This window comes from Podarcis melisellensis (assembly GCF_964234715.1).
Source record: "Podarcis melisellensis genome assembly, chromosome: 1".
NCBI classification, from domain to species: domain Eukaryota; kingdom Metazoa; phylum Chordata; class Lepidosauria; order Squamata; family Lacertidae; genus Podarcis; species Podarcis melisellensis.
Window position 1 is genome coordinate 8,326,568 of NC_138528.1, and position 23,238 is coordinate 8,349,805.

General features: G+C 47.9%; 1 protein-coding gene across 3 annotated transcripts in view; it reads left to right on the plus strand.

Moving 5' to 3' along the window:
• LRRC9 (leucine rich repeat containing 9) overlaps positions 1–23,238 on the plus strand; it is a 72,917-nt gene that overhangs the window by 30,740 nt on the left and 18,939 nt on the right. For all 3 annotated transcript variants that reach the window (XM_081909008.1, XM_081909007.1, XM_081909009.1), the window contains 11 exons: positions 2,761–2,888; positions 4,605–4,817; positions 6,082–6,201; positions 7,327–7,518; positions 10,877–11,002; positions 12,960–13,091; positions 16,348–16,525; positions 17,256–17,476; positions 18,750–18,872; positions 20,176–20,306; positions 22,090–22,198. In XM_081909008.1, coding sequence (XP_081765134.1) covers positions 2,761–2,888; positions 4,605–4,817; positions 6,082–6,201; positions 7,327–7,518; positions 10,877–11,002; positions 12,960–13,091; positions 16,348–16,525; positions 17,256–17,476; positions 18,750–18,872; positions 20,176–20,306; positions 22,090–22,198 — 1,673 coding nt within the window. The remainder of the gene's footprint in view (positions 1–2,760; positions 2,889–4,604; positions 4,818–6,081; positions 6,202–7,326; positions 7,519–10,876; positions 11,003–12,959; positions 13,092–16,347; positions 16,526–17,255; positions 17,477–18,749; positions 18,873–20,175; positions 20,307–22,089; positions 22,199–23,238) is intronic.

A 23,238-nucleotide genomic window follows, 5' to 3' on the forward strand; every position in this document is an offset into this window, starting at 1 on the left:
TCTTTCAATGAATCTGGGGACACTTTTCAACTTCAGTAGGAAAGATAGGATTTAGTAAATCTGGGGACTGTCCCTGGGAAATGGGGACGTCTGGTAACCTTATTTAGAAAGGGTTGCCGGACTAGATGGGCCTTTGTCCTGTTCTAGCAGAGCTCTTGTGACAGGTGCTGACCCTCTTGGAGCAGCCTGGATACCTAGATCAGTGTTTCCCAACCTTGTGCCTCCAGATGTTTTTGGCCTACAACTCCCATCATCCCTAGCTAGCAAGACCAGTGGTCAGGGATGATGGGAATTGTAGTTCAAAAACAGCTGGAGGCACAAGGTTGGGAAACACTGACCTAGATTGCCTAGAGTGTGGTGCTGATGATGCCAAGGTTGCAGGTTCAATCCCCACATGGGGCAGCTGTATATTCCTGTATTGCAGGGGGTTGGACTGGACTCTACAATTCTATTTTTCTCGAAAGCATACGTGGGATGGGGTGTGGGGTGTGTTAAGGGAGGGGTAGTACCTCTGGTGGGAGACATGTTGTATAGTTTTTCCATCTTTGGTCTCTGCCCTGCACTCAGCTGCCAGAAGCTGTCAGCATGCGGCAGCAGCCACACCCCAGGAAATGGCTCCGACTGGTCTTAAATCCTCAGTGAGTTAGGGGTTTCCCCTGCATGCAAAGACAGGCTGCAATGGGCAACGGGAAAACTGGCCTCCTCCACAGTGGCTCCTTGTTTGTGGGATGCTCTCCCCTGGCACCTTCATTATATACTTTAGGCGCCAGGCGGAAACATTCCTCTTCAACCAGGCCTTTGGCTGATTAATGCTCTACAGCCTTTTTAAATGTTTCTGCAGGAAGGGAGGTGGGTGGGTTATTGTTTTTGCTGCTTTGTTTTTAACAAGATTTTACCAGCTGTGTTCCTAACAAATAAGGTATACTATTCATTGTATCAAATTTCAACAGAAGTAACTCATAAAGTTCAACAACCGAACAAAGCAGACAACCCAGTGGATCAGATCAGAACTTAAAACCTCCTTTGTTGTTAAACTCTTTTACCTGCAGAGCATATTTGCAGGAGGCACAGTGCCCACATTTAAAGAAACCACGTGCAGAACCAGACAACGTACGTTGTATGGGTGTTGGTTTTAAGTCCGTATGCACCAATATATCTTTTAGTGACTTAGTGTGTCGTTTGGCAAAAAGGGGGGGGGGGTATAATCACACTTACTTAGTGCTTTAACTACTGAAGAAGCCCAGGATGGCAAAACAAGGCCAATACAGTGGTGCCCCGCAAGACGAACGCCTCGCAAGACGAAAAACCCGCTAGACGAAAGGGTTTTCCGTTTTGGAGGCGCTTCGCAAAACGAATTCCCCTATGGGGTTGCTTCGCAAGACGAAAAAAATCTTGCATCCCCCCGCGGGGTTTTTTTGCTTTTTCCGCCCTTTTCTTAAGCCGCTAAGCCACTTATCAGCTGTTCCGCTGATAAGCCGCTTAACAGCTGATCGCTGGAAGCCGCTTGACAGCTGTAGCGCTAATCCGCTAAGCTGTCAATGGGCTTGCTTCGCAAGACGAAAAAACCGCTATACGAAGAGCCTCACGGAACGGATTAATTTCGTCTTGCGAGGCACCACTGTATTCTGGAAATCCTTGTCTAGAGTCTGTGAAAGGATTTTGTGGAACTGAAACAACCTTTCATGTGGATTGTTTGGACTTTATGAACAGACAGGTGGAATAGACACCATTACACGGGTGGACCTTATGCATGAACTGTCTAGAAGATCCACTGGGTCTTCCACTTTGTTTGGTTGTTGAACTTTATGAGTTACAGTGGTACCTCGGGTTAAGAACTTAATTCGTTCTGGAGGTCTGTTCTTAACCTGAAGACCACTTTAGCTAATGGGGCCTCCTGCTGCCGCTGCACCACTGCTGCACAATTTCTGTTCTCATCCTAAAGTTCTTAACCCGAGGTAATATTTCTGGGTTAGCGGAGTCTGTAACCTGAAGCATATGTACCCTAGGTACCACTGTATATCATATTTATCTAAGAGCACAGTCGGTTACTTCTCGTGTGTTTATTGAGGATGCTTTACATCAGTGTTCCCCAACCTTGGGCCTCCAGCTGTTTTTGGACTACAACTCCCATCATCCCTCGCTAGCAAGACCAGTGGTCAAGGATGATGGGAATTGTAGTCCAAAAACAGCTGGAGGCCCAAGGTTGGGGAACACTGCTTTACATGACCATAGGTTTGTTTGTTGCTGCTTTGTTTTTAACGACTTCCTCATTTTCATCCTGTCTTTTATTCGGTGAACCATCCTGAGATCTTATGGCGAAGGGCGGCATATCAATCTAATAAACAAGGTGGTTTCTGCACATGCTCTGCAGGGGCAAATAGGGTCTGTCCACCCAGGGAGGCAGCTCATCTAAGTGGAGAAAAACTCTGGTCCCAAACCTCTGCTGCTGTGTGGGGCAGAGGTCTACTGATGGCTGATGGCTATGGTGAAGCTGGAGGCAGCTGGAAACCACAGGAGAGTATTGCTCTTGTGGTCAGGAACTTTTCTTGTGGGTTTCCCATGGACACCTGGTTGGCCACTGTGAGAAGAGGATGCTGGACTAGGTGGGCCATTGGCCTGATCCTGCGGGCTCTCCTTCTCTCCTCTCTTTCTTATTTTCCTTCTTGGAAATGTCTCCTGTTCTTACAATTTCAAAACTTCAGTAACCGGAGGGGTGGGGAATCTGTAAGAGAATCCGCCATTCCTGTTCTTGCCTTTCAGCTTCAGAAGTCTGCTCTTCCCTCGACTACAAGAACTGCGACTGCAACCTGCGACAGTGCGAGTGGTTTGTGTTCGATCACGAGCTGGTTCTGCCCGAGTACATCGTGGAGTTTGAGTACATCACCTTGGTACGCGCTTCCTGCTCCCTAGCAATGCCTTCAGCGCGGAGGGGCTAGTGTAGAGATCCCCTCAGAAAATGTGCCTGGGCTTGCCGATCAGAAGTCGGCTGTTCGAATCCCTGCGACGGGGTGAGCTCCTGTTGCTCTGTCCCAGCTCCTGCCAACCTAGCAGTTCGAAAGCACACCAGTGCAAGTAGATAAATAGGTACCACTGCGGCGGGAAGGGAAATGGCATTTCCGTGCACTCCGACTTCCATCACGGTGTCCCGTTGCATCAGAAGCAGTTTAGTCCTGCTGGCCACATGACTCGGAAAGCTGTCTGTGGACAGACGCTGGCTCCCTCGGCCTGAAGCAAGATGAGCGCCACACCCCATAGTCGCCTTTGACTGGACTTAACTGTCCAGGGGTCCTTTACCATTTTTAACTTTTACCTAAAGAATTATCATGCATCCTGAGGAGCTGCTGCCATTTAGTCAGGGCCGGCCCACCCATGAGGCAAGGTGACCTGGCTGCCTCAGGCGCTAGCATCTACGGGGCAGCAGATCTGTCCCACAAGGAATGCATTGCTTACTGTTGCCACTGCTGCCGCCACAGTGGCAGTGCTAGCTGTGGTACGGGCTCGGCAGCTTGCCCCTGCAATTAAAGGGGCCACATGACGGAAATGTACGCCACACCACAGTAAGAGCTGTTTGGTCGTGGAACAGGTTCCTTCAGAAGGTGGTGGATTCTCCTCCCTTGGAGGTTGTTAAGCAGAGGTTGGATGGCCATCTGTGAGGGATCCTTGAGTCGAGATTCCTGCATTGCGAGGGGTTGGACTAGACGATTGCTGGGGGTCCCTTCCAAATCTACGAAACTGAAATGGACAGTTAGTGTCAGGAGTTCATCCTACACCCGAGTAGGACCCTGGCAGAGACACATGCCCGACTGGCATGTTCCCTCCCTCCTGGACGATCGTTCGGGAACTCCATAAGCTTTCTTCTGCCCGAACATCACAGCGACCGATGCCAACGGACACCGGCACACTTAGGGATCCACAGAGTTTGCGCATCATGCGTGACAGACCTGAGCAACTCGGCATTTTGGCTAATCTACTTTATTTTCATATAAACACACACAGAGCACTGCAACGTGGCTCCCTCTCTTTTTAGCATCAGACAGCAAAGAGAAAAAGAACAAAGGACAATAGTCCCACTTCACGGAACACAGTAACACAAACATCCTGTCTCTGTCACTTCCCACTCTGTGGAGTCAAAACACATACCGTCATGTGAAAGACAAAAATCCCATGACTGCAATCACAGAGCAAGAATTCTAACGGATAGCACACACTCATTGCACCACCTATGCATGGCCACATCTTTCTCAATTAGCAAGCTCTGCTCACCCCCACTTCAGCAGTTGGACCCCAAGCTAATTAGCAAAGACCCCAAGCTAACTAGCACTGGTCAAATCCAGTGAGGGGCAGATCCAGGCGCTTTTTCTGTATTTTTTGGTCCTCCTAAGTCAGGAGCTGGGAGCCTTTGGCCCTCCATATGTTGGATGATGAAAGCTATAGTCCAACGACGCCTGGAGAATCACAGGCTTCCCCCCACCCCCTGTGCTGAGCGTTGCACTGAAGCATCTTTATGACTCTCGCTTAGCTCGTTTATATATCTGTGTGGTTAAACAAAGGAAATACAGTAACAAGCTGTGGCAAAAAGAGAAAGCTCTGGGTCTTCTGCCTAGGTCAAAGTGGAGCCTCTGTTCTCGTCGCTCAGCAACGTGACCGGGGAGGAAGGAAGGAGAAACTCGGCAGGATTTGTGCTTTCTCGGGATTTGCAACGCGACGACGAAGTTCTAAGCATGAAGCCTATCATTAAGCCCAAGCCCAAAATCGTTTGCCTGGATGAAAAGACAGTGCTGGCGGTAGCCAAGGCCAACATCTACAGTCAGATAATGGTGAGCAGGTTCTGTTACTCGGTGTTCTTGCAGAATCGAAGCGACATGGTGCTGGTTCCAAAGGAGACCGCAAACTCTTCCCGTTCCCTGAAGTTGGGGGGACTTTTGTTTTTGCCTTGCCACACCACTTACCATATTTTTCGCTCCATAAGAGGAGGAGAACAAGAAAAACAATCTTCTCTCCCTCTCTGCGCAGCGCCCCTTCAGCGAAGTGGGAGGAGAAATGGAAGGGGCTCCGTTTCTCCTCCCGCTTTGCTGAAGGGGGCGCTGAGCAGAGAGGGAAAGCTGCTCAGCGCATCTCCAGTGAAGTGGTCAGAACAGCAAGAGGGATCGCAACAATCCCTCTTGCTGTTCTGCCTTCTGGGATAGCTGTGCAGCCTGCATTCACCCCATAAGACGCACACACATTTCCCCTTACTTTTTAGGAGGGAAAAAGTGCGTCTTATAGAGTGAAAAATACGGTATATACCTTGTAAGCTTATAAATTTGTATGTATGTGTCTCCTTTTTTTACACGAGTGTGTCTGAACCATTGTTGTTATTTGCACGTCTTTATTTTTTTAACTTGTGCACTTCTAATTTTATACTGGGTACAAAATTATTTCAGCCCCTTCAATAAGGAATAAATTAAAAAAAAAACCACAGTCTCCTTGCACCTCTCTAGACAGGTCAGCATTTCACAGGTGCATGGTGGTAAGGAGTCAGACTGAAGAATCTCCTGGCAGTGGAGGTGGAAGGAGAAGAGAATGTAGCTTCATTGTCTTTTAATGTATTGCTGCATTTATATCTCGCATTTCCTCAAACAATCATGTGTGCTTCTCCGCCCCCCCGCCCCCCGGCTTCCATTTTACCCTCACAACATCCCTGGGAGGTAGGTTACGCCAAGACATAGTGACTAGCCATGGTCACCCAGCGAGCTTAGTGGGGATATGAACCCCTGGCCTCCCGCTCTAGCCACTAGGCCACACTGCCTCTGCGTTGCAATGGTGAAGAGGGGAGAGTTTTTCTAGCAAGGCTTTTAGGGCCAGATGTGACTAAACATGGAACTGTCCCTATTATATTGAAAAGGGGCAGAGCTTGGGTTTTTTTCTTTTTCTCTTTTTTAACAAAGCAAGAGGACCAATGCAGCAGAGCAAAGCCCAACCCCATAATAAAATTTTCAGTCCCAATCTGATACCCTCCAGATGTTGTTGTGGCTCTGTGGCAGGGTAGCAGCTGCCTTGCATGCAGAAGAACATTCAATCCCCTCTTCTCTTTCAACGCAGATTCTGAATCTGCATGGAAACAGGCTGAGCAAACTCCGAGACATCTCCAAGCTCACCGGGCTTCGCAAACTCATCATTAGTTTTAACGAATTCACCTGTTTAGATGACGTTTACCACTTGGTAAGAGTAACGCGGCTACATTTTTTCTCATTAGAGTGGGTATGTTTGTAAAAATTAAATTTAAGATACAAAGTGAAAAAGCCCTGGAGTGAAGGGAGCTTTTCACAAACGCAAGTCTTTGGACATCATTGGATATAATATTTATCTGCTTAAAACCTTTGATGTGACTTCATAGATCACAGAATTGAAGAGTTGGAAGGGACCCCAAGGGTCATCTAGACGAACCCCCTGCATTGTAGGAATCTCAGCTCAAGCATCCCTGGCAGATGGCCATCCAACCTCTGCTTAAAAACCTCCAAGGAAAGAGAGTCTACCACTTTCCGAGGGAGACCGTGGCGTGAAATTCTACTCAATATTGATCCAGAGCAGAACTCCAATGTATAGTTAGCAGAGTAAAAACTTAAACCTGTTGCAGGATTCCCAAGAAATAGACCAGAGGCAATTAATATTTCATTCAGCCAAGTTTACTACTGCCACTGAAGGCAAATGAGCATAACGGTCACAAATCCAATACATTCAGGATTGGCCCTGTCCATAAGAAATCCAGTTGCAGCAGACTTAACTTAAATTTGCAATAACTTATAATAAGTCTTAACACTAAGCATGCTATGTACAGAACACCACACCAGAAGGAAAAGAGATAGAAAAAGAAAGTGAAACCCAGGCTCCTTCTGGCATTATTATAGTCTCCATGACCTTGACAGAAGAGATGACAGAACCAGTTTAAGCCAGCTGTACTCAGCTTCTCTGAAGGAATAACCCAAACATCATCAACCTTCTGCTTGTTTCTTTCACACAGAGAAGCTTCCAGAACCCTCTTGAACATAGCTGTCAACTTTTCCCTTTTCTTGCGAGGAATCCTATTCAGAATAAGGGAATTTCCCTTAAAAAAAGGGAAACATTGACAGCTATGCTCTAGAACAGAATAGAGTAGAGTAGAGTAGAGTAGAATAGAATAGGAAAGATCTCTACACTTCAGATCAGTACTTTCTGCACCAAGAAATGCAGCTCCACTGTCAAACCACCCAATACAATTGTAATACCATGCACATTGTTCTGCAAATGAATTAGTTTCTTAGCTGCTTGCTTTTCAAGTCATCCTTACACTTCTTACTTCCGTTGCAGCCGAACCTGGAATATTTTGACGCCAGCCATAACCACGTGATCACCCTGGAGGGCATCAGAGGCCTAAACAAACTGAAGTATTTGGACTTGAGCTGGAACCAGCTGAAGAAGGCCGGGGAGGAAATTGGTGTCTTACGAAAACATACCCCCATGGTGCTCAGTCTCGATATCCGTCATAACCCCTGGCATAAGGTAGATCTCCTCCTGAACTTGTAACGAAACCAAAAAAACCAAGACTAGCGGTCTTTTTTTTACTTCATTGCTACCTTTCAGGTGAGCCCCATTACTACTGCTCTTCGTTAACGCTACTAGGACAATTCCCTGTTTCTGCTGTGAGTGCTGTTATAGGACAGCAGCGATGGGGAGCCTCTGGCCTGCAGATGTTGCCAGAGGTTCCCCACAACCTGCAGCTACTTCTGTGTTGGATATGATGCTGTTGCGGAAGTTACTTTCCCCTCCTGCGTCTCCACCCCCATTGTTCTGCCCGGACACTTAGGTCCAGTGCTGAGGGCCTTCTGGCGGTTCCCTCCCTGCAAGAAGCCAAGTTACAGGGAACCAGGCAGAGGGCCTTCTTGGTGGTGGCACCCGCCTTATGGAATGCCCTCCCACCAGATGTCAAAGAGAAAAACAACTACCAGACTTTTAGAAGACATCTGAAGGTGGCCCTGTTTAGGGAAGCTTTTAATGTTTAATAGGTTATTGTGTTTTAATACAGTGGTGCCTCGCAAGACGAAATTAATTCGTTCCGCAAGTTTTTTCGTCTTGCGAGTTTTTCGTCTTGCGAAGCACAGTTTCCCATAGGAATGCATTAAAAATCAATTAATGCGTTCCTATGGAAACCGCCTTCAGACCAGGTCTGGGACAGTCTGTCCCCCGACCTCTTCTGAAGGCTGGGGGGGGGGGGGACAAGGGCTTTTCTTCCCACCCCCAGCATTTTAAAAAAACCCGGGCCAGCGGAGGACTTCTCCGCTGTCCCGGGGCGATTTAAAAGCCCCCGGGAAGGCAGGCAGGGGGGACAAAGACTTTTGCCCCCCGCCAGCCTTCAGAAGAGGTCCTGGACCTCTTCTGAAGGCGGGCGGGGGACGAAAGTCTTTGCTCCCCTCCGCCTGCCTTCAAAAGCCGTCCGGGATAGCGGGAAGCGCTTCCCTGCTATCCCGGACTGCGTTTAAAATGCTGGCGGTGGGGAGCAAAGCCTTTCGGCCCCCGCCGGCCTTCCTGGACCTCTTATGAAGGCCGGAGGGGGGGAAAGGCTTTGCTCCCCACCGCCAGCATTTAAAAGAGGTCCCCGGAGATTTCCCTATGGGCTTTCTTCTTGCGAAGCAAGCCCATAGGGAAATTTGTCTTGCGAAGTGCCTCAAAAAACGGAAAACCCTTTCGTCTTGCGGGTTTTTCGTCTTGCGAGGCATTCGTCTTGCGGGGCACCACTGTATTCTGTTGGAAGCCGCCTAGAGTGGCTGGGGAAACCTAGCCAGATGGGCAGGGTATAAATAATAAATTATTATTATTATTAATTATTATTATTAATTATTATAGTAGTGTGTTAGAGAAGGCCGTGCTGAATTTCATTTGCTGTTCCTTTCATTTGCTGTCCATTCAGTTGCCTTGTTTATACGTTAAGATTAGGAGAAACTTTATTCATATTAGCCAACGGCCATAGCAACATAAAACAAGCAATAAAGGGGTAAAGGGGACCCCTGATACAAATAAAAAGACAGCAATGGGTAAAAAGGGCAATCAAATGACCAAGATTATCGTTCAGATAGTGACCCTTAATCTCATTGCACCCTCAGTCGTTTATACGTTGCTTTCCCAATAAGATGGGCCAAAGAGAGGAATAAACAGCAAAACATAAATAAGAACTAATAAAAGAACTAAAAGCAATATAGCCATAAGGCAGGACTAAATCTGGTAGACTAAATCTAGAAGGTGGCCAATGCAGGGCCTGGGATAACTTGTACTTTGGGGTAGGAGCCACCACTTGCGGGAATCCTGAGGCAAGTAGGAGAGGATACACGGATTAAATATTATCCCTCCTCACTTACGCTAGTGAGCCAGCAGAAGAGCACATTCCCTTGCAGATTGCTGGAAGCAAGTTGATGGATTCGTTAGAATCGTTTAAATTAAGCAAACCAATCTGGCTTGTCCAGTCTGGCTTGTTCCAGGTAAGTTTCCCCTTTTATTTCCCTCTTAAAATAATAACAAGACGACAGTCTTCTTTAAAAGCAAGAGTAAAGTTTACTTACATTCAGTTCACAGCAGTAATCTGAAGGCAGGCTTTATCTTGTGCTTACAGTTACCGTATTTTTTGCTCTATAAGACTTACTTTTTCCCTCCTAAAAAGTAAGGGGAAATGTGTGTGCGTCTTATGGAGCGAATGCAGGCTGCGCAGCTATTCCAGAAGCCAGAACAGCAAGAGGGATTGCTGCTTTCACTGCACAGCGATCCCTCTTGCTGTTCTGGCTTCTGAGATTCAGATTTTTTTTTCTTGTTTTCCTCCTCCAAAAACTAGGTGCGTCTTGTGGTCTGGTGCGTCTTATAGAGTGAAAAATATGGTACATTTGTAGAGAAAAGAAATCTGAGCTGGGCCTCAGACTTTCTGTCTTGTGGTTTCCATCCTCTGTAAAGATGAGCCATGTGCTGGCTAAGAGCCAGAAGAGGAGGTCCAAGAGTGTGCTGGTCCCGGGGGGTTACCGTGCGGCATGGTCCGAGTACAGTCCGAGGTCGAGGGTGTGGTATGGGGTCTGTCCGTCAAGGCTGAAGCGGGGTCCAAGGCAAAGAGTCAGGTGAGGTCAGGAACTCTGTCAGAAGAGCAGGACAGGGTCAGGCAGGAACAGGTTGCCAACAATGTTGCTCCTGCAACCTGGGACTGGGGCTGGCTGGCTTTTATCTGCCCAGAGGCATAGGGCAGCCCCGGTCCACAGGTAACTCACCTCCCCTGGCCTGGAGGCGAGCACTCCTCCTGCGGGAACTTAGTTCCCTCCGCCTCTCTGCCCTGAGCCTCTGCAGCTCAGGAGAGGCTGGAGGGTTACCGGACCCAGAGGCAACCTCCACTTCCTCTGACGGGGCTGAGAGTGGAGCACCTGCAGGCAATGGGTCCTCCATCACCTCAGGAGCCAGAGCAGACTCACCTCCGGCACAGGTGAGGGCCCTTCAGGTTCAAGTCCCAGCCCCGGCTCAGCCGGTCCTGGAGGCGGGGACTCCTGTGCAGGCTGAGATTCCTCAGGTTCAGCCTCTGAATCCGATTCCCAGGCCATCACAAAGAGAGAAGCTTGAAAGGAGAAAATGGAAGAAGGGGAGATGGCTGCATGGCTAGCTCTTTTACTGGGTCTGCTAGGGTCACGCCCATCTACCTGGTCAAACACAAGGAGAGGTGGCTCCAGAACAGGTATGACAGGAAGTCCTCCCTGGCTGGAGCCACATTCCCCTGTGTGTCCACTCTAGGCAACAGGAAAATGTTGTACTTGACTGCTTCAGTGAAGATACATCCCGCACCACTGAATGCTTCTGTCCAAAGTCATCCCACTCTTTTTTTTCTCTCCCCCCCCCCCAGCCAGCCTCTGTACGCTTGAGTGTGATTGGCCAGCTGAGGGCTCTGACTCACCTTGACGGACTTCTGATCACTGAGGATGAGGCGGCAGCTGCCATCCAGTTCATGGCAGACTCGAAAATCACGCAGGTTAGACATCCCGGGTTTGTTTAATCATTTAAGGCAGCAGCAAGGAATAATAATGTCAGGGAACTGCCATCGGAGCCAGAGGGAGAGGGAGGGCTCCAGAGGGATTCCGGAGAGCATCCAGGGAGGGAGAGAAGCAGCCCATCTTCTGGGGAAGGAATTCAGCGTAGCACCAGTAGAGAAGGGGGGCAGATGGGGGGCAGATGGGGGACCAGCGGAGAGAGCAAGGGTCCTCCGCTGCCTACGCCCTCCTTGCGCAGAAGGCTTCCGCGCAGGGAGAGTAGGCGCAGACTAGGCGTCAAAGAGCTTCTTTGCTGGAAGAAGATCAAGAAACACCCACTGACGGATTCTGTCAACGATTGAGACAGCCACGGGTGAGTGGCTGTCCGGACAGAAAGAGTTCACCCAGGTAACCCAGCCAGGTGTGGCGCCGATTTACGCGCGAGCAACCCCTAGAACCATTACAAATAAATAATAATAATAAATTTTATTTATACCCCGCCCTCCCCAGCAAAAACCAGACTCAGGGCGGCTAACACCAGGTATAAAAACAATTGATTAAAATACAACTTAAAAACTAGATTAAAGTACAACTTTAAAAAGAGTTCTCGGCCCAAGTGGGGCATCTCCTCATGGGCAAACCTTTGGAGGGAGGGGAGCAAGGCGTAGTGGGGTCAGCGCTGTCTTTAGCCTATGTGCCGCCAGGGTGCAAAGATCTGCCCAGCACCCCCAAATTTCACATGCACGGTGCTGTTGTGAATGACAAGCGCCACCGCTGGCACAGCACATGTTTGGTAAATGGGTGCACAAAGTTGAAAGTCCTTTAGTGAAACAGTAGGTATACATTTCAGTAATACCTAGATATATATGCATTTTGTTTTTCTAGCTTCATCAAAATTATTTATTATTTCATAACAGGTAGATAGTTAAGAGCTTAGGCGGCTTCAGCGGCAGGAGCCTGGCGCCCCCCTCCCCCCGAATTTGGTGTCCGGGTTCCCCGCACCCCTTGCACCCCCGAGTAAAGACGGCCCTGAGTGGGGTAGCAGAACTGGGAATAATGCCAATATATTTCACGCTTGACAACGCATGTGCCCTTTGAGTTTCAGACAGTACATGGGTAGACGAGTAAAAGAAGCCCGGGACACAAATTTTCAAGGCCCTCTAGCGGCTAGGGCGGCTCATTTGCCAGGATTTAGCGTTAAGTCTGGAAGTGTGTACTCAATTCTGACCAGACTTTGTTTGGTGGGCATTCCCAAGAGGGAATGCGCGAAGGATATGCAGCAGGAGATCCATGTGGGTCCTGTACGTATGTCCACCAGGATTTCCACAATCACCCCATACTCTGAGCTGCCGACCCAGGAGAGGCGGTCCCATAGGTACAAGGGTCCTAGGCCGTATAGGGCTTTAAAGGTTAAAACCAGCACCTTAAACCTGATCCTGTACTCCACCAGGAGCCAGTGCAGCTGGTATAGCACCGGGTTAATGTGATCCCGCGGCGAGGACCCCATAAGGAATCTTGCTGCGGCATTCTGCACCCGCTGGAGTTTCTGGGTCAGTCTCAAGGGAAGCCTCTGCATGCTATTGGACCCCATCTCCCATCAGTCCCAGCCAGCATGGGCCATAGCGAGGGATGATGGGAGTTGCAGTCCAGTGACAGCTGGGAGAGCCACAGGCTCCCTACCACTGGAGGTAGGCAGAGTTAGTTTTCTGTTAAGCTGATGGTCTCTCCAGCAGTGAGCTTCTTCATCCACCTTGCAAGCTTTTTAGAAAAACGAAAGTATGCTTGGCCTACCCAGAAATGAGCGGAATGAGCCTGCTCTCGCAAGGTTGGAAGAGGGCAGGAAATCCCCACTCTCACACACATTTGCTTTAAAAATGTCTCCGAGGGTGATTTGATTGGGTTACGTCGCTGCACATTCGTTTGCTGTTTGCCTTCATTCCGGTGGTTTCGTTCCTCCAGGCGTCTCTGGTGGAGAATTCTCGGACGGACCAAGACAGGCTTCGCATACTGAGCATCCTTCCTCAGGCCGTGATCCTGACCCAGATTAGCAAGAACAGAGTGGACGTGTTTCAGAACAACTGGCCTTCTCGGGTAAGGGGAAAACCTTATCAAATACCACGTGCTCGTAAAATCAGATCTCCTGAGATTTTGTGAGCAGGTCCACCACTTCTGGGGCCTGCTGCGCCACCCCCATTGCCATTCTCTAACTCTAGAGGACTCTCCCGCAGAAGCCTCTTAGAACCAGATCTAGGAGTCTTGGTTGACCACAAACTTGACATGAGCCAACAGTGTGACGCAGCAGCTAAAAAAGCCAATGCAATTCTGGGCTGCATCAATAGAGGTATAGCATCTAGATCAAGGGAAGTAATAGTGCCACTGAATTCTGCTCTGGTCAGACCTCACCTGGAGTACGGTGTCCAGTTCTGGGCACCACAGTTCAAGAAGGACACTGACAAACTGGAACGTGTCCAGAGGAGGGCAACCAAAATGGTCAAAGGCCTGGAAACGATGCATTATGAGGAACGGCTAAGGGAGCTGGGCATGTTTAGCCTGGAGAAGAGGAGGTTAAGGGGTGATATGATAGCCATGTTCAAATATATAAAAGGATTTCACATAGAGGAGGGAGAAAGGTTGTTTTCTGCTGCTCCAGAGAAGCGGACACGGAGCAATGGATCCAAACTACAAGAAAGAAGATTCCACCTAAACATTAGGAAGAACTTCCTGACAGTAAGAGCTGTTTGACAGTGGAATTTGCTGCCAAGGAGTGTGGTGGAGTCTCCTTCTTTGGAGGTCTTTAAGCAGAGGCTTGACAACCATATGTCAGAAGTGCTCTGATGGTGTTTCCTGCTTGGCAGGGGGTTGGACTCGATGGCCCTTGAGGTCTCTTACAACTCTATGATTCTATGATTCCTCCACTCCATAGGAGAAAAAGATAGCTAGGTCTCTTTAACGCTGTGGCTCCCAGAGGTGGCAGTACAGCCCCCCCAGGAGGTTCAGTAGGATGATTATGGGGGGGTGCTAGAGGCAAGGGGGCTGCTGGAGGTGTACACAACTGTCAGCCCTTGGAAGGCTGGCATCACTGCATCAGGTTCATCAAGTTTTGTTGAATTACCGTATTTTTCGTTCCAAAAGACGCACCAGACCATAAGGCGCACCTAGTTTTGGGAGGAGGAAAACAAGAAAAAATTATTCTGAATCCCAGAAGCCAGAACAGCAAGAGGGATCTGGCTTCTGGGATACCGTGTGGCTGTTCTGGCTTCTGAGATAACCGCGCCAAGCCTCTTCAGGGCAGCGGGATGAAGGCTCCCCCTGCCCGAAGAGGCTGCGCACGGCTAAGGCAGAAGCCAGGACAGGAGCGTCACTGAAGGGGTGCTGTGCAGTTCTCCATCTCTGAGAGGGAGAACTGCGCAGCGCCCCTTCAGCGAAGCTGGAGAAGGAACAGAAGGAGACCCTTCTGTTCCTCCTTCAGCTTCCAGGACAGGCGCTGCGCATAGAGGGAGAGCTGTGCAGCGCCCCTTCAGCGAAGCGGGAGGAGGAACAGAAGGGGCTCCGTTCCTCCTCCCACTTCGCTGAAGGGGCATTGCGTAGCTCTCCTTTTCTGCGCAGCGCCATTCGCTCCATAAGACACATTCAAATTTCCCCTTACTTTTTAGGAGGGAAAATGTGCCGTCTTATGGAGCGAAAAATACGGTAAATAAACTAGCTTTAATTAAAAAAGTAGTTAGCTGCTACTTTTTTGGAATTTTATTGGGTCATTATCTTACCTAGTGGCTCGTGGAAACAGCTATTCTGAATAAGGGTAGGGGGCACTGGGAATGAATTTTTGGAACGAAGCAGGTGGAACGGAAAAGTTTGCGTTTGACAGATAAGATAAAAGCAGACTGTTCCAAAAACCCTTCCATGGCTCCATCTCAGAGTAAGCAGTTTGTGGTTGTGATGGAGCCGCCTTCCTCTGATCAGTCAGGCTAACGGCCCATCAAGCTGACTGATAGGCAACCATTTCCCAAGCTCGCTGGACAAACCTCAGGTCCAGCTCCTTTCAGCATAGTGCACGGGGGCACAGTTCTCATTCTCCCTCCTCAATGACCACCCACCGTTCGTAGTCCGTTCCACAAAATAAGGCCATTGGACAAGGCAGTCCAGGGAGATCCTCAGGCACCTCGACCTGTCACAGTCTGTGTTGTGGCCCATCATCCAGAATCATGTTAATTTGCCATGTAGAAAAGGTTAAAAGCTCCTCTGTCAGTTCGATTTGTTGCGCGGCGCATAGCATAGCTAGAGGAGAACACATTTGGGCAGATGAGCATAGCGTTCTGCTCTTTGTACATTAAGGGAAGCACATTCACAGAGGCTGCCAAGAGAGGCGGACGTTTCAGCCCATGGTGTCAACATTACACTGTGTGACATTGGTGCCAAAGGTGATTCGTATCGGGGGAAGGACGCATTTTTGCTGAAAACATATATGCATTGCAACAAGAGGCGAAAAGAGAAACCTCTGGGGGTTCTCGGGAAGGTAGTTACTGGGTTTCAGAGAGATGGGTCCAGAACAAACCTCAGTTACCTGTCCACTGGAGAATCTTTTGAAAACCACTGTCTCACTACCTCAGTCTCCACCTCTGTAAAATGGGAATCTGGGAAGCTAGATTCCCACATTATTGTGAGGATGAAAGCAAGTAATGAGATATGATTCAGCACGCCAGAACTGCGTTTTGTGGTTTATCCTTTTTTAAAGTGTCAATAAGAAATTTTAAAATGTTGGCGATCAGTCGGAATTTAGGCAGGTATTAGCCTCTGTACGTATTGTTAAAATGCAGCGCTCAGTGTGCACACACACTCACAAAAACTGAACTATAGAAATATTGATTATTATTATCATTACAGTCGTACCTCGTGTTGCGTTTCCTTCAGGTTGAGTGTTTTCAGGTTGTGTCCCGTGGCGACCCAGAAGTACCGGAAAGGGTTACTTCCGGGTTTCGTCGCATGCGCAGATGCGCAAAATGACGATATGCACATGCGCAGAAGTGACGAATCACGGCCCGCAGCTGCGCAGACGCACATTCTGCTCATGTTGCGAACGGGCCTCTGGAACGGATCCTGTTCGCAACCATAGGTACCACTGTATTCTTATTTATTACAGTTGTTAGTAGCTTTATACAAGAAGAAAAGACTCAGTGAAATTCAATGAGATAAAATATGCTCCTGACTGATCAGGGTAGGATAGGCTGTGCACCAAACACCATGTGCACTGATGACTCTCATACCTAGAATCCCGAATTCATTGATTCAGCAGAGTTATACAGTTATGATTGTGTTTCCTCCTCTCTCCCCCCTCCCCCTGCCCTAACAGATCACGGTGTTAGACCTTGACGGGCAACATCTCAGCAGAATCAGTGGCTTGGACAAACTGGAGAATTTGCGGTGGGCCTCCTTTAGCAACAACAACCTCACTAAAATAGAAGGGCTGGATACTTGCCAAAATCTGGAGGAGCTCACGGTAGATGGAAACTGCATCACAACCCTCGAGGGTAAGGTGTTTTGCATGCTCCGTTCCGAATATCCACAGCTTTGGGCGTTCCTGGACTTGGCTCTGCTCCCAGGGAGGAGGCCGGGGCCAGGAGCACTTCTGCGCAGGCGGCAGCTTTTGCAAGAGCTTTGCCATTTCCTGGAGGAGAAGGGCATCACTTGATCGTCCGCCTTGGAGAAGCAGCGCTTCGAAAGGGCAGTTTTCAGTTCAGGGCCCTTAATACTTGATGGCACTGGCTTCTGAATTGTTTCTGGGTCCATGGGTGTAGCCAGGATCTATGTTACAGCGTGGGCAGGACAGCCAACCGTCACCATCCTCTGTCTCTTTCTCGCAGATTCGGAATGAAGTGTCTCAACAACAGTTGTTTGTTTATTATTATTGTTGTTGTTTAGTCGTTTAGTCATGTCCGACTCTTCGTGACCCCCTGGACCAGGCACTCCTGTCTTCCACTGCCTCCCGCAGTTTGGTCAGACTCATGCTGGTAGCTTCGAGAACACTGTCCAACCATCTCGTCCTCTGTCGTCCCCTTCTCCTTGTGCCCTCCATCTTTCCCAACATCAGGGTCAATTTTTAAAGACCTGTCTGAACAGGAAGGACTTGGCCTTCATCACTGTTGTTGTTGTTGTTGTTGTTAAGGGAGGGAGTTCCACAATATGGAAGCAGCCACGGAGAAACCTCGTTCCCTTGTGTCACAGCTCTCGCCAGAAACGTTCTTTCTTCCCCTTCCCCAGGCATTTCGAAGCTCTGCAAACTCATGAGGTTGAGCGCCAACAACAATCACCTCACCAGCCTGGAGAGGAATGTTTTTGATAACTTGTCTCACCTCCATTATCTCTCTCTGGAGAACAACCGGATCACTTCGTTGGCGGGCTTGCAAAAAGCCTATGCGCTCATTGAACTCTACATAAGCAACAACTACGTTTCCTCCAACCAAGAAATATATCAGTTGAAGGTAAAGGGGGGGGGAACATCGCCACTTTAAAAGCGTGAATGAAAGTCAATCACCCATCTCCCACTACCCTCCTGAGAAAAACCCCACCCTCCCACTATATATAAGGGTCTGGTGACTCAGTGTACCTCAAAAAGTGTGCATGCACATGAAAGCTCATACCAACAACAAATTGAGTTGGTCTCTAAGGTCCTACTGGACAATTTTTTTATATATTTTGACTGCGTCAGACCAACACGGCTACCTACCTGAATGAAACTCTTGTGAGCGTGTAGCGTCATGCCAAAGGGAAAGGATTGTGAAGCGCTGAGTCCGTTCCCCCTCGAATGGAAACACAGCTATTCTTTGAAATTCTTGTTTTTGGTATTTGGTAAAATATAAAACATGGTACTGTTATAAAAATAGAATTCTCCGTATGCCTAGATCCAGGTTTGGGGCAATTCCTCTTTGGTGAGAGAGCCCCAGTAGAGATTTAAAATCACAAAATATACAGCAAAGTAACGTGTGGAAATATAAGCTGTTACACTGATAAAGATATCCCCTTCTAAGTTGCTTCCAAAGTTCCCCTTACTTCCCTTAATGTAGAAAGAAATCTTAGTTTTAATGGAAAATAAGGATAAATAATATGTTAAGATATAATATGACAGAAAATAGAGAAAGATGGAAAGGATTTGCTGAAACAATTAATAGAAGTGGAATACAAAAAGGGAGGTGAGAGGAAATTGAGGAAACAAGGGAATGAAAGATAGAGCATGGAAAAGCTGTGATGTATGGTTTTTTTTAAATGGTTTTTGTTTTATTTTGTTTAGGGTTAGGGTAGGTTAGGGTTTTGTTTAGCTTAGTTTAATGTGTTTAGTTAAATGTGTTTAGGTTGTGTTTTGTATTGTTTATATATTGTATTGTATTGTTCCTTTTTTGTCTTTTCTCTGTCTTTCTTCTTTTTCTTTTCCTTTTCTGTAATCTTTAAAAGTAATAAATATTATTTTAAAAAAATGTAGAAAGAAATCACAAGTTTGGTAGGTTAAAATTGGTTTACTTACATACCCTTCAAAGGTCAGATTCATGTGCTTTTCCATACAGCAGTAAGAAAACACAGGCAGTAAGACTTAGTTTCTAACATGGTGAGTTTCTAAATTGTATAGAAACACAAAGATGGCTTGCTTAAGCCATGCGGTCTAAGCTTGGAGCATCCAGCTCCTTACTAGTAGGGTTCACACAGTGGAAAGGTGGAAAGTAGGAGAACCAGACGCTTGATAACACCAGCCTCCTTTTCCAGGGTCTAAACAATCTGGTCATCCTGGACATGTATGGAAACCTGATCGTTTGGAAGCAGGATAACTACCGCCTCTTTGTAATTTTCCATATCCCATCTCTGAAAGCCTTGGACGGTACCGCGGTGGTGAGCTCCTTTTCTACATAAAGGATATGTATAAAACTTTTATGTCTTATAAGCAAAGAAGGCAGTCAGCGCCAATCAGAGAATACAGAGTCAGTGCTTTGAATATTGTGCTTTGTTGAATATTGTGTTGAATATTGGGACCTTGGGCTGAATGTAGGGTTGCCATATTTCAAAAAGGAAAAACCAGGACACCCCAAAAATTGTTGAGTTCTCGCAGTGAGGGAACCGCCAGAAGGCCCTTGGCACTGGACCTCAGTGTCTGGGCAGAGCGATGGGGGTGGAGATGCTCCTTCAGGTATACTGGACCGAGGCCGTTTAGGGCTTTCAGGATCAGCACCAACACTTTGAATTGTGCTCAAAAATGTACTGGGAGCCAATGTAGGTCTTTCAAGACCAAGACCACTGTTATGTGGTCTCGGCGGCCACTCCCAGTCACCAGTCTAGCTGCCACATTCTGGATTAGTTGTAGTTTCCAGGTCACCTTCAAAGGTAGTCCAAGCAAGAGATAACTAGAGCATGCACCACTCTGGCGAGACAGTCTGTGGGCCGGTAGGGTCTCAGCCTGCATACCAGATGGAGCTGGTAGACAGCTGCCCTGGACACAGAATTGATCTGCGCCTCCATGGACAGCTGTGAGTCCAAAATGACTCCCAGGCTACGCACCTGGTCCTTCAGGGGCAGTTATCCCATTCAGGACCAGGGAGTCCTCCACACCTGCCCACCTCCTGTCCCCCAAAAACAGTACTTCTGTCTTGTCAGGATTCAACCTCAATCTGTTAGCTGCCATCCATCCTCCAACCGCCTCCAGACCTTCACTGCCTTCACTGGTTCTGATTTGAGAGGTAGAGCTGGGTATCATCCGCATATTGATGGACACCCAGCGCAAACCTCCTGATGATCTCTCCCAGCGGCTGCATGTAAATGTTGAAAAGCATGGGGGAAGAGAACGGAACCCTGAGGCACCCCACAAGTGAGAGCCCAGGGGTCTGAATACTCATTCCCCAACACCACTTTCTGAACACGGCCCAGGAGGAAGGAGCGGACGCAGATGTGCTGTGTACACTCTGCGAGTAACAACTTTCTTCTTCTGAAGAAGTGTGCATCTGAAGAAGTGTGCATGCACACGAAAGCTCATACCAAGAACTAACTTAGTTGGTCTTTAAGGTGCTACTGGAAGGATTTTTTTTGTTTGTTTTAACTTTCTTCTTATCTCTCTCCTCAATCTTCCAACATCCAGCTTCAATCTTCTAACTTTCATTTCGGCTCTCAGTTAAAAATAAATAAATTAATGTCCTCAATGCAGGAAGCAGCTGAAACTGAAAACGCTAAAGATTTATTTGGGGGCAAACTTAATGCGGATATGGTTGCGGAAAGACTGGGCCATTCCAACTTCAGCAAAATGCAAGAATTAAATTGGACAGCCTCTATGATCAGGTCAGTAATATTTTTAACACGAGTGACAAGGACTGTGGGCAGCTGCCCAGCTCTGATTGTCAGCAGAGTTCCTAAAACCGCACATCGGCGCTTACCACTGATTGTCCCTGAATCCCTTTAAAAAGCACAGCTCCCACCATGCCTGGCTAGAGATGGGAAGCTCCCCAGAGAAGCCAGCCTGGCTCCCTCCTTGCTGTCCTTCCGCTGGTATGTAAAGAAGACCTCCTTATTCCAGCAGGCTTTTGGGAACTGGCTGCTTTTAATGAAAGGGCTGGTGCCTTGATTTGTGTGTGTGTATGAAACATGCAGTGGTTGGAATTGGTCTAAGCTGGACTTGCACGCAGGGGCGGAGCAAGGACTCTGCCCTGTAGGGTGGCAGGTAGACTCCTCGTCGCAAGGCATGCAATCTCCGCAAAAAAATAAAGCCAAACCATTTTTGCAGGCAATTAAAAAAAAAATTCAATGTCGGGGAGGGTGACAAGAAATTTTTTGGACCGGGTACCACCTGACCTTGCTACGCCACTGCTTGCATGCCTGGAGAGGGGGTGTAGCTCTATGGCAGAGCACAGCCTTGGCACACAGAAGGTACCAGGTTCCATCGCCACCATCTCCAGTTAAATAGATAATGAGTAGAAGACATGGAAAGCCTCTGTCTGAGATTCTGGAGAGGGGCTGCTGCTGCTGCTGCTGGTCAGAGAAGACAATATGGATCTAGCTGGACCAATTGGTCTGCCCTGGAGTAAGGAGGCTTCCTATGTTCCTAGACCAATGTTTTCTTTCTCTGTCTCTCTCTTTTAATTTTTATTTATACTCTTCAGGTTTATATATTTCCTTAATTTTACAGTCATTTTAACATTTCAAAACTTGACTTCCTTCCCCCTCTTTCTGCGGTTCCTTAAAGTTATTATTGCTTTTTATATCTTCTGCATATCCAAATTCATTTAATTTGCTCACTTGTTTATCTACTTTAAATATATACTCTTGCTATAACTGGACGCGGGTGGCGCTGTGGGTAAAACCTCAGTGCCTAGGACTTGCCGATCGTAAGGTCGGCGGTTCAAATCCCCGTGACGGGGTGAGCTCCCGTCGTTCGGTCCCAGCTCCTGCCCACCTAGCAGTTTGAAAGCACCCCTAAGTGCAAGTAGATAAATAGGTACTGCTCCAGCGGGAAGGTAAACGGCGTTTCCGTGTGCGGCACCGATGCTGGCTCGCCAGTGCAACTTCATCACGCTGGCCACGTGACCCGGAAGTGTCTTCGGACGGCGACGGCTCCCGGCCTCTTTAGCGAGATGAGTGCGCAACCCTAGAGTCGGTCACGACTGGCCCGTACGGGCAGGGGTACCTTTACCTTGCTATAACTGCAGGTTATTATAATAATTTTTATCTGTTTGCAGTTTATCTGTAAATATTCAATAAACCATTTCCATTCTTTTATAAAAAGTTTGTTATCTTGATTTCTTATTCTTCGGTAAGTTTCACCATTTCTGCATATTCCATAAGTTTTTGTATCCATTTTTCCTTTGTTGGGACTTCTGTTTCTTTCCATTTTGGGGCGAGTAACATTCTTGCTGCTGTAGTAGCACACATAAATAAATTTCTGTACGATTTAAGTAGTTCTGTCCCTATAATTCCCAAAATGTTTTCCATTTGCTTTGAAAAGGGAAAGAAAAGCTCTGTCGGTGCTTCCTTAGAGCATGCCTCAGGGCGAGAAACAGCATCAAGTTTTATTTACCATCCGCCCTCTCTAAATGTCTTCTTTCTTTCTTTCCTTTGTCTGACTCAGAATGGTGGATCTTGCGCCAGCAGACCAGTTTAAGAACATCACCAGCGTGAATTTGCAGAACAACAACCTCACCTCTTTCAGTGGTCTGGTCTACCTCCCTAACATCAAGGTGAATCATCTGTGCTTCCTATTCTTCCCCTCTCATTCACAGGGAATAGAGTGCAGATATAGATGGCCCTGGTGTGGGTGTGCGAGGGCTATTTCAGACTTACTTTTTTAAAAAAATTTACCATTTACTGCAACTATGCCCCAGTTTTCAGTCCTGTGTCTCAGTCTTCGTTCTCTCCTCCTCCACAGATTATTATAACGGTGAATGCTGTGAAGTTCATACATTGCTTTGCAATGTCAAGGATAGTAGAAGCCAGGGGTAGTAGCCTCAGAAGTTCTAGAGAAGGGATGGGGAACTTGCAGCCCTGCAAACGTTCTTGGATTCCCATCAGCTCCATCCAGCCTGGACCAGTGGTCAGTGATGATGGGAGCTGGATACAGAGGGCCACAGGTTTCCCACCCCGGCTCAAAAGGCTGCTGTCAGGAGTGAGGCAGCAGTAAATCACACTGTGCAAGTTAACTCTTTATTAGCCAAAATGTGATCGGCATAGGAGTGTCAGGCTTAATTAAGCAGCTCTTGAGACTGAAGGTTCCCACCTCCTCACAGCTGCCTAAGTCCCCTCTGCAGGGATGCGGGTGGCACTGTGGTCTAAAACACTGAGCCTCTGGAGCTTGCTGATCGGAAGGTCAGCAGTTCGAATCCATGCAACAGAGTGAGCTCCCGTTGCATTGTCCAAGCTCCTGCCAATCTAGCAGTTGAAGAGCATACCAGTGTGAATAGATAAATAGGTACCACTGCGGCAGAAAGATAAACAGCATTTCTGTGTGCTCTGGCTTCTGTCTGTGGACAAATGCCAGCTCCCTCGGCCTGAAAGTGGAGATGAGGGCCACACCCTATAGTCAAATTCAACTGGACTTAACCGTCCAGGAGTCCTTTACCTTTACCAAGTCCCCTCCACTCCATGATTTCTCCCAAGCAATTGGAGACTGTGCCTGCATGTCTCTTCTCCGCCCTTTTCCTGCCTCTTCTGGTTCTGGGAGACCTTCTCCCTCTGCCCCCTCATCGTTGTCCCACCACCACTCCCCTTGTTCTGAGCCTTC